The 13,055-nt window shown below is 41.7% G+C and overlaps 1 protein-coding gene across 4 annotated transcripts in view; it reads right to left on the bottom strand.

Moving 5' to 3' along the window:
* rc3h1a (ring finger and CCCH-type domains 1a) overlaps window positions 1–12,649 on the bottom strand; it is a 29,630-nt gene extending 16,981 nt beyond the window's left edge. For 2 of the 4 annotated variants that reach the window (XM_021603435.3, XM_036977915.2), the window contains exons 1-2: window positions 12,101–12,649; window positions 6,333–6,774 (exon numbers count right to left, since the gene is read on the bottom strand). In XM_021603435.3, coding sequence (XP_021459110.2) covers window positions 6,333–6,563 — 231 coding nt within the window. In that variant the 5' untranslated portion in view covers window positions 6,564–6,774; window positions 12,101–12,649. Of the gene's footprint in view, window positions 1–6,332; window positions 6,775–6,924; window positions 7,359–7,645; window positions 7,850–12,100 lie in introns of those variants that run through there. The other 2 variants (XM_090235326.1, XM_090235325.1) reach the window with 2 other exon arrangements.
* Window positions 12,650–13,055: the final 406 nt, after the last annotated feature.

The following is a 13,055-nucleotide window of genomic DNA, read 5'->3' as shown; positions in this document are numbered from 1 at the left end:
GCCTACAAACCTGACTCAGTTACACCAGCTCTGTCAGAAGGAATGAGCCAAAATTCACCCAACGTATTGTGGGAAGCTTGGGGAAGGCTACCCGAAACATTTGACCCAAGTTAAATAATTTAAAGGCTATGCTACCAAATACTAATTGAGTTCATGTAAATTTCTGACCCACTGGGAATGTGATGAAAGAAATAAAAGCTGAATGAAACATTTCACATTCTTAAAATAAAGTGGTCATCCTAACTGACCTAAGATAGGGAATATCTACTAGGATTAAAAATGTCAGGAATTGTGAAAAACGGTGTTTAAATGTATTTGGCTAAGGTGAATGTAAACTTCTGACTTCAACTCTATGTGTGGAATTATTTATTGATTCAGAATGGCCCTGCCAAAAAAACAACATCCGTAGCTTGCTCTCGAATAGCAAATAGAGGGTACGTGCGGTGAAATTTACGAATTAGCCTGGTAGGCTACACCGGTTGTAAAGCGGATTAATGTGCTTAAATTTAAGAATTGAGCAATCAATAGCTGCACGAGACCTCTTTTAAACTGTGGCCAGTCAAACTGGTTTCTAACGCGATTGTGCAATGACTGGGCTTGTAAGAACACGTTTCACTAGGCTCTGTAGGCGTTGGGCTCTCCAACTCTGTCCCAGGAGTTCTAGGCCTATAGGCTATGCTTAGAGTTATTTGGACACTTTAGTTGGGATACGAACCTTATCAAAACATCTAGGCGTATGGGCTAGGCTACGTGATGCATTCAACTATTTAAACAGCACATGCTGTTTCTTACCACACATTGGGCATCAATTATAATATTCTCACCCATCAGACCATTCTCAATTTAATCTAGTCTATAAAATATACTAAATATTATGTGTGAAATTTGTCTTGATTTAGAACGGGCCATTATCATGCACCTGTCAGAACAGGGGCAGGGGGGAAAAAGACATGTAATCTGTATGCACTTGGAGAACGCTTTTCCCGCGGGTCGTTTTCATGCCAGCCAGGTAGGCTACTCCAGTTGTAAGCAATGTGCTTAGTATTAGGAAAGTTTTCAAATAAATATAGTAGGGGTAGCCAATAGAAAGCTGATGGAATCTTCTTTTTAATAGAGGCCATCAAATTTGTTTTATCACACAATTGCATCACATTACCTATAGAAATGTTGTGCAACATGGGCTTATAGGATTTGATTTGATCGCATTTGCATTGCTGTCAGAGTGATAAGAGGGACAATAGAGTGCTGAGTACCAGGCCATTAGTGACCGTCCATTAGCAAGTTTGGTCAGCTACTAATGATGGTCATGATTCGGGACTTGCCAGTGTGGCACCCACCCACCCTTTCCCTCTCTCCCGCTCCCTTTCTCCCTCCCCTCAATCCATCAAACCTCTGATGTTTGGCAGCTGTAAGAGGAGGGAGCAAATGAGTATCAGTGTTTGCTGAGTCATTGGGTTTGCCAAGGAAGAGGAACTCTGACACACACACACGTGCGTCATCCCTCCCAACATGACATGCAGGTCTCCACCAAGCACTCCCAGCTGCAGGAAAGTTCTAGATCATAATTTCAGCAAACCCTCAACCAGCCGCAGTTGCTGGCTGTGCCTGCTCCCATTTTGAAATCCAAAAGCCCCCCTTCTATTTATAGATATCTATTAATGTGTACACATTGTGTAGGCCTACTTTTAGTGAATTCATTCATATCCCATGAGTACAAAGAGCAGGATCTGAACTGAGGACTGTGGAGAGTAGCAAAGGCAAGGAGTTGGCAGTAAGGCAGTGTTTTCTGTGTTACATAACATCGGTCACATACTACCTCTGCCAAAGCTACTTGGGCCATAATAAAACAGTATTTTTCCTTGTCACATGGAGATAGTATGCTGAGTGCCTTCAACACAGGGCAAACCAGCACTTCATTTAAACACCCTATGGGAACTTATCAACCGATGAGGAAGTGAGGTCAACTAGCATGGTGGTTGATTTATGAAACATGGTGGCACACCCTTTTACCAGAGGTTACGTATTTTTTTTTAGCTTACATCTCTTTTTGAAAAGTAACTGGACCCCAAACAAACAGCCTTCGAACTGGAGCTCAAAGGTTTGCTTTCAGTTTCTCTGCAAACGAGTGCAGTTTCATGCACACACACACTCCCATTCTAAAAGGCAAAATTTGCATTAAAAGGGGAAGGGGTAAAACTTTTTCCAGTTAACTGCTGAGGGTGTAAGACTTCCTGTGTATTTGTTTTAGTTGAAGGGTAATTCTTTTTAGCGTGTGTTTGGGTCAGTGTGTGTGTGTGCGCACGACACGTACAAAAGTGTTCTCTTTCAGTCGACATCTCACTATTGGATACGCCCCTTGTGTCCTATATTTGCAGAAACCTTATTCAACCACTCCTAATAGGCCAATCAGAACTTTGTAGGCATGAACACCGCATATCTATATAGCATCCGCAATGCTCACGCAACCCGACTTCAACTGTATATTAGTAGGCCGTGTGTAAAAGACAAGATTAAATTAAGAATATATTACCAAGTGCTTGTCAAATTGTGAATGAGAGTGATGAACTGTGTGCAGCATGCAAAAGAAACAGAGCAGTGCATGCCTTTCATGGAACTTTTTAAAAATCATTAGTCGCATCATGTAGCCTTAAAATGTATTAGAGATAGAAACATAGAGCCTAAGGTTTGTATCACAACTAAAGTTGCATGAATAACTCTAAATTAAGCATATGGGAGGACATGTTTCAAATGATCACTTTGTTAACTGCTCAACACAGAATGCGCACATTATTAATGTGCGCATTACTTTGGAAATCGTTTGGGGGGAAAAAAACTTTCCATTTTATTCAGCTATGTTCAATTATATTCTTCTTACTATAAAAACAGATAAAATAATGCCACAGGAATTATAAGCAAATATTGGTCTGTTAAATGAACTAGTGCAGCCCAAAGCCATATGGCATAGCCAGATCAGGGCCTAACTTAAGGACGACTCAGAATTTGCTATTCGGTTCTTCTGAAATAGGCTACATTTTCTTTACATCATAATGTTTCTTTAGACCTGCCTAACATAAATAATGGCTTTATTGTGATGGTGTAGGCTATATTAAATGGATTCATTACACTTTTTAGAATGTAAAATGTTCCAAAAGGTCTGCATCAGTGGCTTGTAGGCTGTGCTGGGAAGCTCTTCATTAAAATAAACACGTTTAGCATTTAACGGTCAATTACCATGAGACCGGCAGTTTTTTTTGCATGACAATTCCCGGATGATCAATTGTCATGACAGCTACAGCCATAAGCACGACAACTGAAAACTAGAGGAAACTCTGACCACAACATCGGTGGGCTGTGTTAAGGGAATTTTTATCAATGATGACTAATAATGTATACATTTCAATCAGGACTGACTAGTCCAAATGCTATTATGTACTGTACATAATGAATTTTGTCTCCTGCTCCCATTCCCAATTGTATATAATATTGTCAGGAGTTTAGTAACAATGACGGTCTGTTCCTTTGTACAAATGAATGAACTATCTCCAGATGGCAGGGACGGACTATCTCCAGACTGTCTAGAATGCCGATTTATACTGACTGACCTTGGCTTCAGGCGAGGAGGGAAGGCTCGAGAACTATAGGGCCTCTCTACCCGTGTCATGAAGAGATAGAACATTTAGAAAACGCTGACGTCATTTTCAGTTTATAACCTGTGGAAAAATGTGTATGTAACCAGTACTCTCTTGAATTAAACGCTGTTACCTGAATTTTAAGACCGGGGCTCTGTCCATTCTTATAAATTAAGGGTCTTACAAACCCTTCGAATGCATTGACAGAGTATTAAATTCTGATTGGGAAATAATACAGAGGAATTTAGAATTCCTTCAACAGGCTGATATATAAAAATCAGAATGGCTGTCACACAGTGTGCTGAGTCCCAGACCACGCGCTACAGAATCCTGCTTCAGGATCCATGTTAGCCTCCCACCTTTCATGTGTGCACTCTCTCCTTGCCCTTCCTTCTCAGTTGTGGTCTCTCAGGCCATCTCACCTTCTCAGAGGTTCATCTTTGTGACATTGTGACTAACAGTAGTCCTTCCTGTATCCCTTCGAATGCGTCACAGTAGCTAAATAAAACAACCGCTGGGGACAGTAAACATCTCATGACAGTTGGGGCGGTAGGGTAGCCTAGTGGTTAGAGCATTGGACTAGTAACCGGAAGGTTTCAAGTTCAAATCCCCGAGCTGACAAGGTACAAATCTGTCGTTCTGCCCCTGAACAGGCTGTTCCTAGGCAGTCATTGAAAATAAGAATTTGTTCTTAACTGACTTGCCTAGTTAAATAAAGGTAAAATAAAAAAAACAGCTATTGTGCAACATTGGTTGAGTTATGAAAACACCTAACCAGCCTAACCAGCTGCAAGCTAGTATCATATTTCTGATCAAATCTCACAAATATGACACAGTGGTATTGTAATGAGCAGTGGGGATTCACTGACTGTTTGTGCGTGACAGATATTGATACATCAAACAGATCATCATGCAGAAACTGATAGATAGCATACCACCTTTTTGTGGCCCTGAAAGGCAAACTGATAAATGGTTTTGACAATGTTCGGCTTCAATTTGTACAGGGAAAAAAAACTGACAGTGCATTCGGAAGGTATTCAAACCCCTTGACTTTTTCCACATTTTGTTACATTATTCTGAAATTTATATTTTTTCTCTTTTTTGTGTTTTTTTTTTTTAATTCTCAAATCTACACACAATAGCCCATAATGGAAAAAGCCAAAACAGGTTTTTAGAAACTTTGGCCAAAACCCCTCAGAAATACCTAATTTACATAAGTATTCAAATCCTTTGCTATGAGACTCGAAATTGAGCTCAGGTGCATCCTGGTACCATTGATCATTCTTGAGCAATCGGGGGAGAAGGGCCTTGGTCAGGGAGGTTACCAAAAACCAGATGGTCACTGACAGAGCTCCAGAGTTATCTGTGGGGATGGGAGGACCTTCCAGAAGGACAACCATCTCTGCAGCACTCCATCAATCAGGCCTTTATGGTAGAATGGGCAGACGGAAGCTACTCCTCAGTAAAAGGCACATGACAGCCCGCTAGGAGTTTGCCAAAAGGCACCTAAAGGACACTCAGACCATGAGAAACAATATTCTCTGGTCTGATGAAACCAAGATTGAACTCTTTGGCCTGAATGGCAAGCGTCACGTCTGGAGGAAACCTGGCACCATCCCTACGGGGAAGCATGGTGGTGGCAGCATCATGCTGTGGGGATGTTTTTCAGCGGCAGGGACTGGAAACTAGTCAGGATCGATGCAAAGATGAAAGGAGCAAAGTACAGAGAGATCCTTGATGAAAATCTGCTCCAGAGCGCTCAGGACCTGACTGGGGCGAAGGTTCACCTTCCAACAGGACAACAACCCTAAGCACACAGCAAAGACGACGCAGGAGTGGCTTTGGGACAAGTCTCTAAATGTCCTTAAGTTTCCCCAGCTAGAGGCCGGACTTGAACCCAATCTAATATCTCTGGAGAGACCTGAAAATAGCTGTGCAGCGATTCTCCCCATCCAACCTGACAGAGCTTTAGAGGATCTGCAGGGAAGAATGTGAGAAACTCCCCAAATACAGGTGTGCCAACCTTGTAGCATCATACTCAAGACTCAAGTCTGTAATGGCTGCCAAAGCTGCTTCAATGTACTGAGTAAAGGGTCTGAATACTTTCCGAATGCACTGTAGCTCTCCCACAAGACTCAAAATATGAACCCTTTAAGACTTAGGTACAACAGCCAGAATAATATAAAGACAAGTGAAAGTTATTTTGTCTCTAAATGTAATGGGAAAATTGCATTGACTAGCAGAATAAATCTGTCCCAATCCAGAATCGGGTAAACTGCTACTACACAACAAGACAAATGAAAGAATACCAATTTTCCAAACCAGATATTTTGTTTGTCAGTCATCACCAGTCCATGTATGAGCATAAACAATTGAGTACCGTTCCCACGCTACATTAACATAACCTACATTCACCTCATCAAGTGATACAAACTGTCATTAGGAGAATAGGGGAGAGAATAAGGGGGGCAATTGTCCGCACATTTACATTGGACCTGTCCCAACAGTAACAATATTCATAATCTTATGAATGTGAACGTGACATTGAGTGAGTACCTAGCCTAGCATCTCATCTGAGTAGTACCTACCTAGCCTCTCACATGAGTAGCACCTACCTAGCCTGTCTCACCTGATTAGTACCCGAGTTGTACCTGCCTAGCATCTCATCTAAGTAGCACATACCCAGCCTAGATTATGTCTCACCTGTCCTCCCACCAGCTGCAGTAGGGCAGTGTTGACAGGCAGCAGCTCGATGTCGGAAGCGATGGCCGTCTGGTCGAAGGGGCAGGCCTTGCGGTGCAGCTTGTTCAGGCACATCTTGCAGACGGTGTGTCCACAGCCCAGGCTGATGGGCTTGCGGACGCTCTCCTCGAACAGCTGGGTGCAGATGGGACACAGCAGGAATTCCGTCCATTGCGGCGCTTGTACAGGCATTGTAACCCACAGAGGTCACTAGGGGAAGCACAATGGCTTCGACAAAACGCCTTCCCTTTCAAATAAAAAGGTAGATCCTTCAGTGCGTTTTCTTTTCGAAAACAAAGTGACGCAAAAGATGTGACAAATTCCACTGGAATCAAAAACTCTTCTGACCATCAATTTTCTTCTAAATGTTCAGACATCATGAACATTCAGTACGTGGTATGACCTGAAAAGACAAAAGAGAACAGTCAACTGCATACACCAAACCCAAAGAGCAAACAGATTAATCCCGTGGGAAGAAAAAACATCCAAATTTGCTTTAACTACCTAACTATGCTATGGCCAGCTAAAAGCAGCAAGGGTGCAGCAGATTCACCTGTCTGCCCTTTCAGTAAAGGACAAAACCAGCAGGACGTCAATGAGACTCCCCTGTTGTCTTCACTGAGGTCTGGGAGCGTTGGGATATCCCCCAGCAGCAGTCGTGTTCACTAAATGCCAGCAGGCTGATGAGTTACTTAGTGGCTATTTTAAGACCCTTCCTCTGTCCAATAAAAAGCGCTCATCTGAAAACAGGAAGTTTGGGGCTTCAATGGGGAGAGACTGCTTCTTGTTGCTGTGTACGAACAGGTTACCGTAAGTGAATAGCCACATTTCAGCTGCAAAAGTGAAACCCTGGGCTAGATGTTATTCCATTATTGATGCGTAACGAGTGGAAAGAAACATAATTTCGACTGTCTCATCACATACCAAAGGGAGTTTCACATGATTAATATTAGGCAAACCTTATGCAACGTGAGCATGACTATCAGGAAACAACCAAATGGTTCACTCCAATAAATCATTGTCTTTATGTAATCACGTGGCGAACTATGATTCACTTCACAAGCATGTCTGAGCCTGTAGACAAAAAAAACACTTCTGCTGCTATGTTGCTGTGACCCATTAGTGCGTATCAACTCCTCTTTTCCATTAGAAATGATTTGAATATCAAGATAGATGCCAATACAAAAGTCTGCTGTGTAAACCTCTCTTGTACAAGCAGTGCTCTCAAACGCACCGAAACAAAACAACCCAACCAACAATAAAAAAAGACTCACCACAAGAAGTATGGATGATATGATGGAAATGCATCTGTTGCAACATGAGTGGACAGACAGAGAGGCTAATCACTTCTTAGTTTGTTGCGGATTTCCAGAGTATAAGATAGTCTACTCCATGATGCTGGTACTGGTTAGCTAGTCTGCAGAGATAGAAACACTGTGCGCCTAGTGTTGCCACTTTCTCACCTGACATGTGAAAACAATGAGGAAGAGGTTCTCAGTTGATTTATGCTCCCGGAAGCAAAAACAAACCTAACAAAACAGTCATTCGAATTTGCCTAAAATCTGCACGTATCCTTGTATCTGATTCAAAATGGACATGTGTAACATTCAAATTATATATTTTGTTCACATACATGCCCGTGCCACCACCGGCCCGTCACTAAGGCATCATTTGGTCTTGTGGCCAGTTTCAAAAAAGTCACAACCGATGTCTTCGACCTGAACAAGGATTTCACAGAATGAAAATAGCCAGAGGGGTGTACTCAGTGGGTGAGTTACCAATCAGAGTAGGGCTGTGGCGAATGTAGCAACATACACCACATGAAATAGGAGCAGGAAACACCCTCACAGTGTTGCAATCTCTGGGTTGGTGCCCCCCCTTGGGTTGTGCCGTGGCGGAGATCTTTGTGGGCTATACTCGGCCTTGTCTCAGGATGGTAAGTTGATGGTTGAAGATATCCCTCTAGTGGTGTGGGGGCTGTGCTTTGGCAAAGCGGGTGGGGTTATCACCTTCCTGTCCGGGAGGTGTCATCGGATGGGGCCACAGTGTCTCCTGACCCCTCCTGTCTCAGCCTCCAGTATTTATGCTGCAGTAGTTTATGTGTTGGGGGGCTAGGGTCAGTTTGTTATATCTGGAGTACTTCTCCTGTCCTATCCGGTGTCCTGTGTGAATTTAAGTATGCTCTCTCTAATTCTCTCTTTCTCTCTCTCGGAGGACCTGAGCCCTAGGACCATGCCTCAGGACTACCAGGCATGATGACTCCTTGCTGTCCCCAGTCCACCTGGTCGTGCTGCTGCTCCAGTTTCAACTGTTCTGCCTGTGATTATTATTATTTGACCATGCTGGTCAATTATGAACATTTGAATATCTTGGCCATGTTCTGTTATAATCTCCACCTGGCACAGCCAGAAGACTGGCCACCCCACATAGCCTGGTTCATCTCTAGGTTTCGGCCTTTCTAGGGAGTTTTTCCTTTCCACCATGCTTCTACACCTGCATTGCTTGCTGTTTGGGGTTTTAGGCTGGGTTTCTGTACAGCACTTTGAGATATCAGCTGATGTACGAAGGGCTATATAAATAAATTTGATTTGAATGGCCCAGGCTATGTGTGTGTGTTAAGCCTGGGAATTGGCTGTAACAGGTGACAATGGAACAACAGGGGCTTTTCCTCAGTCAGTGTTTGACAGACAGCGGGAAAGTACCCTCTTATAAATTCAACTATATACTAATCTACACCAAGAAGAGAAATATTCCTATGTGTTTCGGGGAAGGATGATAGACATTGCGGTCACTGCCTGGGACTGCTCTGGTTCCACTCAAAATGCAGTAGCAGAAGGCCATCTGTCATTTCCTTTAATACTTCTGGACAAAACAAAATGGTGTAATAGGTAGGCTATGTCTGCATGTGATCTAACAACACAAGACCAAATAGATAAGTGAATGCAGTGCAGCCTTGTCCATAAACTACAACTACTTGAAATAGGGCAATTGAGGGAGAGGGGATACCTAGTCAGTTGCACAACTGAATCCATTCAACCAAAATGTGTCTTCTGCATTTAACCCAACCTGAATCAGAGGTGTGGGGGGGCTCGCTTAAATCGACATCCTCGGCGCACAGGGAGCAGTTGTTGTTGGGGGTCAACTGCCATGCTCAAGTGCAGAACGGCAGATTTGTCCACCTTTCCGGCTTAGGGATTCAAAACAGTGACCTTTCGGTTACTGGCCCAACGCTCTTAACCGCTCGGCTACCTGCCGCCCTTCCGAGGTCAACTTCCACACAAATCTTCCATTGACATCAATAGTTAGGTTTCCATCCTATATGCAACAGATTATCATGCAAATATTATAAAAGTCCACTTTGTTTTTTTAATATGCACGTTTTCCCACAAGAAGTTTGTTTCCACCAAGCTGACTTGCTGCGGATACAAGGCTGTGTGTGATGACGTAAAGTTAGTACACATTAAAAAAACAAATTCAAAAACAAATTCAATGCGTTTCTATAGCATTTTTCACTATATTGATGGTTTTGTCACACAAACTGTTGCAATAAATGGCAAACTTGTCCAATCTGGTATTCACGTATGCCCTCTAGACAACAGTTTGCTGATAAAGTGGACACTGGATAGGTTAGGTTATATGGTGAGTTGGAAAAGAGAAAGATCATGTGTATTTGTTAATTGGCAGCTAAGCACTGATCATCATGTTACTAGCATACAAATTAACACCCTGGATATTTATTGGAAAAGAGCATCAAGCTCATCACCGTGCACTTTCACCACCCTGTGAAGTTCATTATTATTTGTAGCATCTGTAGCCTAATAAACTGGACATGCTTTTTCAAGTCGTAGTGGGAGGGCCACACAACATAGCACTGCGTGACTGCAAATTTACCTCAACATGGTTATTCTATCAACAATTGCGCAGAAAATCGCTTCCACCGCAATTTGTCACATAATTCAGTTTACCGACACAAAAAGATCGCACCATGTCGAATGAACAAATTGTCTGTCAACATTTATAAAATTGCATCGGCACTTCCTGATTCCATCACCATGAGCGTGATTTTGTTGTTGTTGTTGTTGGTATGACTTTACTCACATAATAACTGGACATTGGAAATATGGTTACTGTAAGACAAGGCACAATAGTTTGAATTACATGGAACTCAAATCAGAGATTTGAGGTCTACGTTTTCATCTTTCACTTCATCTTTCATCGCAGACTGATGCGACACATCCTGCAGTGACTTCTAGCCTAGATAAAATACAGCCTCTGTCTTAGCTATGACTCCTTCACCAAAGTGAGGTTACAATTACATGACTAAATTTACACCCAACTCCCCCTGACCGTCTGGCTGTTATAGCCTGGCCTACATACTGTGCGGTTACATTTCACACAGTATTTAGGCCAGACCCTTTTACTCACATCTAACTTACGCAATTGTGCATGTTACAAATGCCATATAAATCATGATGTGACACTGACAGATTAATGTTCACTAGCTATCCCAATTGCTGGTCCCTTTATAACGTTCCCTTTATAGCCAATTTCAACTAGACAGGCTACCGGTGTAGAACTATGTGATTTGCTATCCGGCTGACTGTATTCTATCAGTCCCAAACAAAGTCAAGTAAGGCCTCGGCCTAAATCATAGTGGAAACTGTGGCCACTGCAGACATACAGTCATGATGAGGATGCAGATGCAAACACTCACAGCTACCAAACCATTTTTTTTTACCATGACTCATAATTGCTAACAATAAGGAACTGCATTTAGTCTTACACAACCACTACTCACAGGCCTATTAATTACCCTACACTAAATCAATTCAATCCAGACCAGTATCTGTGATGCGTTTTTACAATTTTATCATCAAAGCCACCATTTTTCCTGAATATGTAAAAAGCACTATAAGTAACAAGTAGTTGCATTTTTGTTTTGTTTCACTGTTCACTCTGGTTATGCTGTTGGATATATGAATACTACAACCTGGGAACTCAGTTTGAATAGCATGGGCACTTCCTCTGTTTTCCACTTTCACAGCAGTAAGATCAAATGTTTTTAAGTTGTTAGGCCTCTGAAAATGTATTAGTTAAAAGCATTTAAACATAGCAAGCAAATATATCACTACGGTGCAATGGAAACAATGCAAGAGTAGCTAGCTAGCTACTGAGTTACTTCAAATTAGGCTAGTTAACGTTACTAGCTAGCTAAAAAAGGTACCCATCGCAACATTTGGCAAAAGCCCATATAACCTAACTATTTGACTAGTTATAACGCTGTGTCTATCAAGCCCTTTCGATCTAGTTAGCTTTAGCAGAAATACTAGCTACAGAGAACTTGCTATAAGGGTAAAGTAGTAATGCAAATTCAGTGGACACATGTAAACGTTAGCTAGGATAGCTAACTAACGTAGCTAAGTTACGAGCAAGCTAACGTTAACGTATTGACACGGCCAACCAGTTAAGTAGCTAGCTAGTAATCACAAATACAAATGAATCTTTTTTAATCTACTTCATGCACCTAAGGTCCTCAATAAACCATGAACAATAACTAGCTCGACAGCTAGATTGGACGGCTAGCCCGTTTAATTAGCTAACGTTAGCTTAGCTGCTAGCATAGCTAGACGTAAATTTGCCGCAAAAATAAAACATGTCGAACATAAATCTTAGCTAGCCAACGTTAGCTGTTTATAGCTAATGTAGTCCCGCCGGCAGAATATACTTACAATTTCCAATAAAATGCCATCAATCTTCAGCTGTTTCTATGATAATATTGTTGTATTTCCTCGGTGTAGCTGGAGCCTGGCAGTAACGAGCAAGCGAGTTACTATCTTTTAGGTAGGGTGTGTGTCAGACAGCACCCAAAACAGTAAGGAAAGGTGCAAGACCTGAGAAAAAAAATAACACATAGGCAGGTTACTATAACAGAATTTCTAAAAGGAAAAGGTTGCAAATATGCTTTACTGTAATTTACATAATAAAAAAAATTGCACATGCATATCACTTTTGTTGTACAGAATATTTTGCTGGAAGTTGCACTGATTGGTTATTGAAAGAGCCATGTATAGTCCATCCCAGCCTCCACAAAGCATATCACTTGTTGAACAGAATATTTTGCTGGAAGTTGCACTGATTGGTTATTGAAAGAGCCATGTATAGTCCATCCCAGCCTCCACAAAGCATATCACTTGTTGAACAGAATATTTTGCTGGAAGTTGCACTGATTGGTTATTGAAAGAGCCATGTATAGTCCATCCCAGCCTCCACAAAGCATAGTCATATGACTGTTAGACTGCACTGTTACATGCTCAAAGTTATTAAAATGTATCAAATACAATGATTTTACTGTTTAACCAATTGGAGAGAACTTGCTTTGTGCATAGGCCTACCCTGTTTATGTTGACCATCTGCAGCACACACAACAGCTACTGTTATTTTATTGTTGCTCCTTAATTACTAGTTATTTTTCTATTTTGTATTTATTTTATTTTAGTAAATACTTTCTTAACACTTTTTTTCTTAAAACTGCATTGTTGGTTAAGGGCTTGTAAGTAAGCGTTTCACTGTAAGGTCTGTTGTTTTCGGGCACGTGACAATTACAATTTTATCTGATTTGACAACTGGGAGGAATGTCATTCAAGACATCAAACAACTGCCTCAAGACTATTGCAGTGTTGACCA

This window comes from Oncorhynchus mykiss, chromosome 5 (genome assembly GCF_057628025.1).
Source record: "Oncorhynchus mykiss isolate SJ-2025 chromosome 5, ASM5762802v1, whole genome shotgun sequence".
Taxonomy (NCBI): domain Eukaryota; kingdom Metazoa; phylum Chordata; class Actinopteri; order Salmoniformes; family Salmonidae; genus Oncorhynchus; species Oncorhynchus mykiss.
The sequence above is the reverse complement of the archived record's forward strand: the minus strand, read 5'-3'. Positions and strand labels throughout refer to the sequence as shown.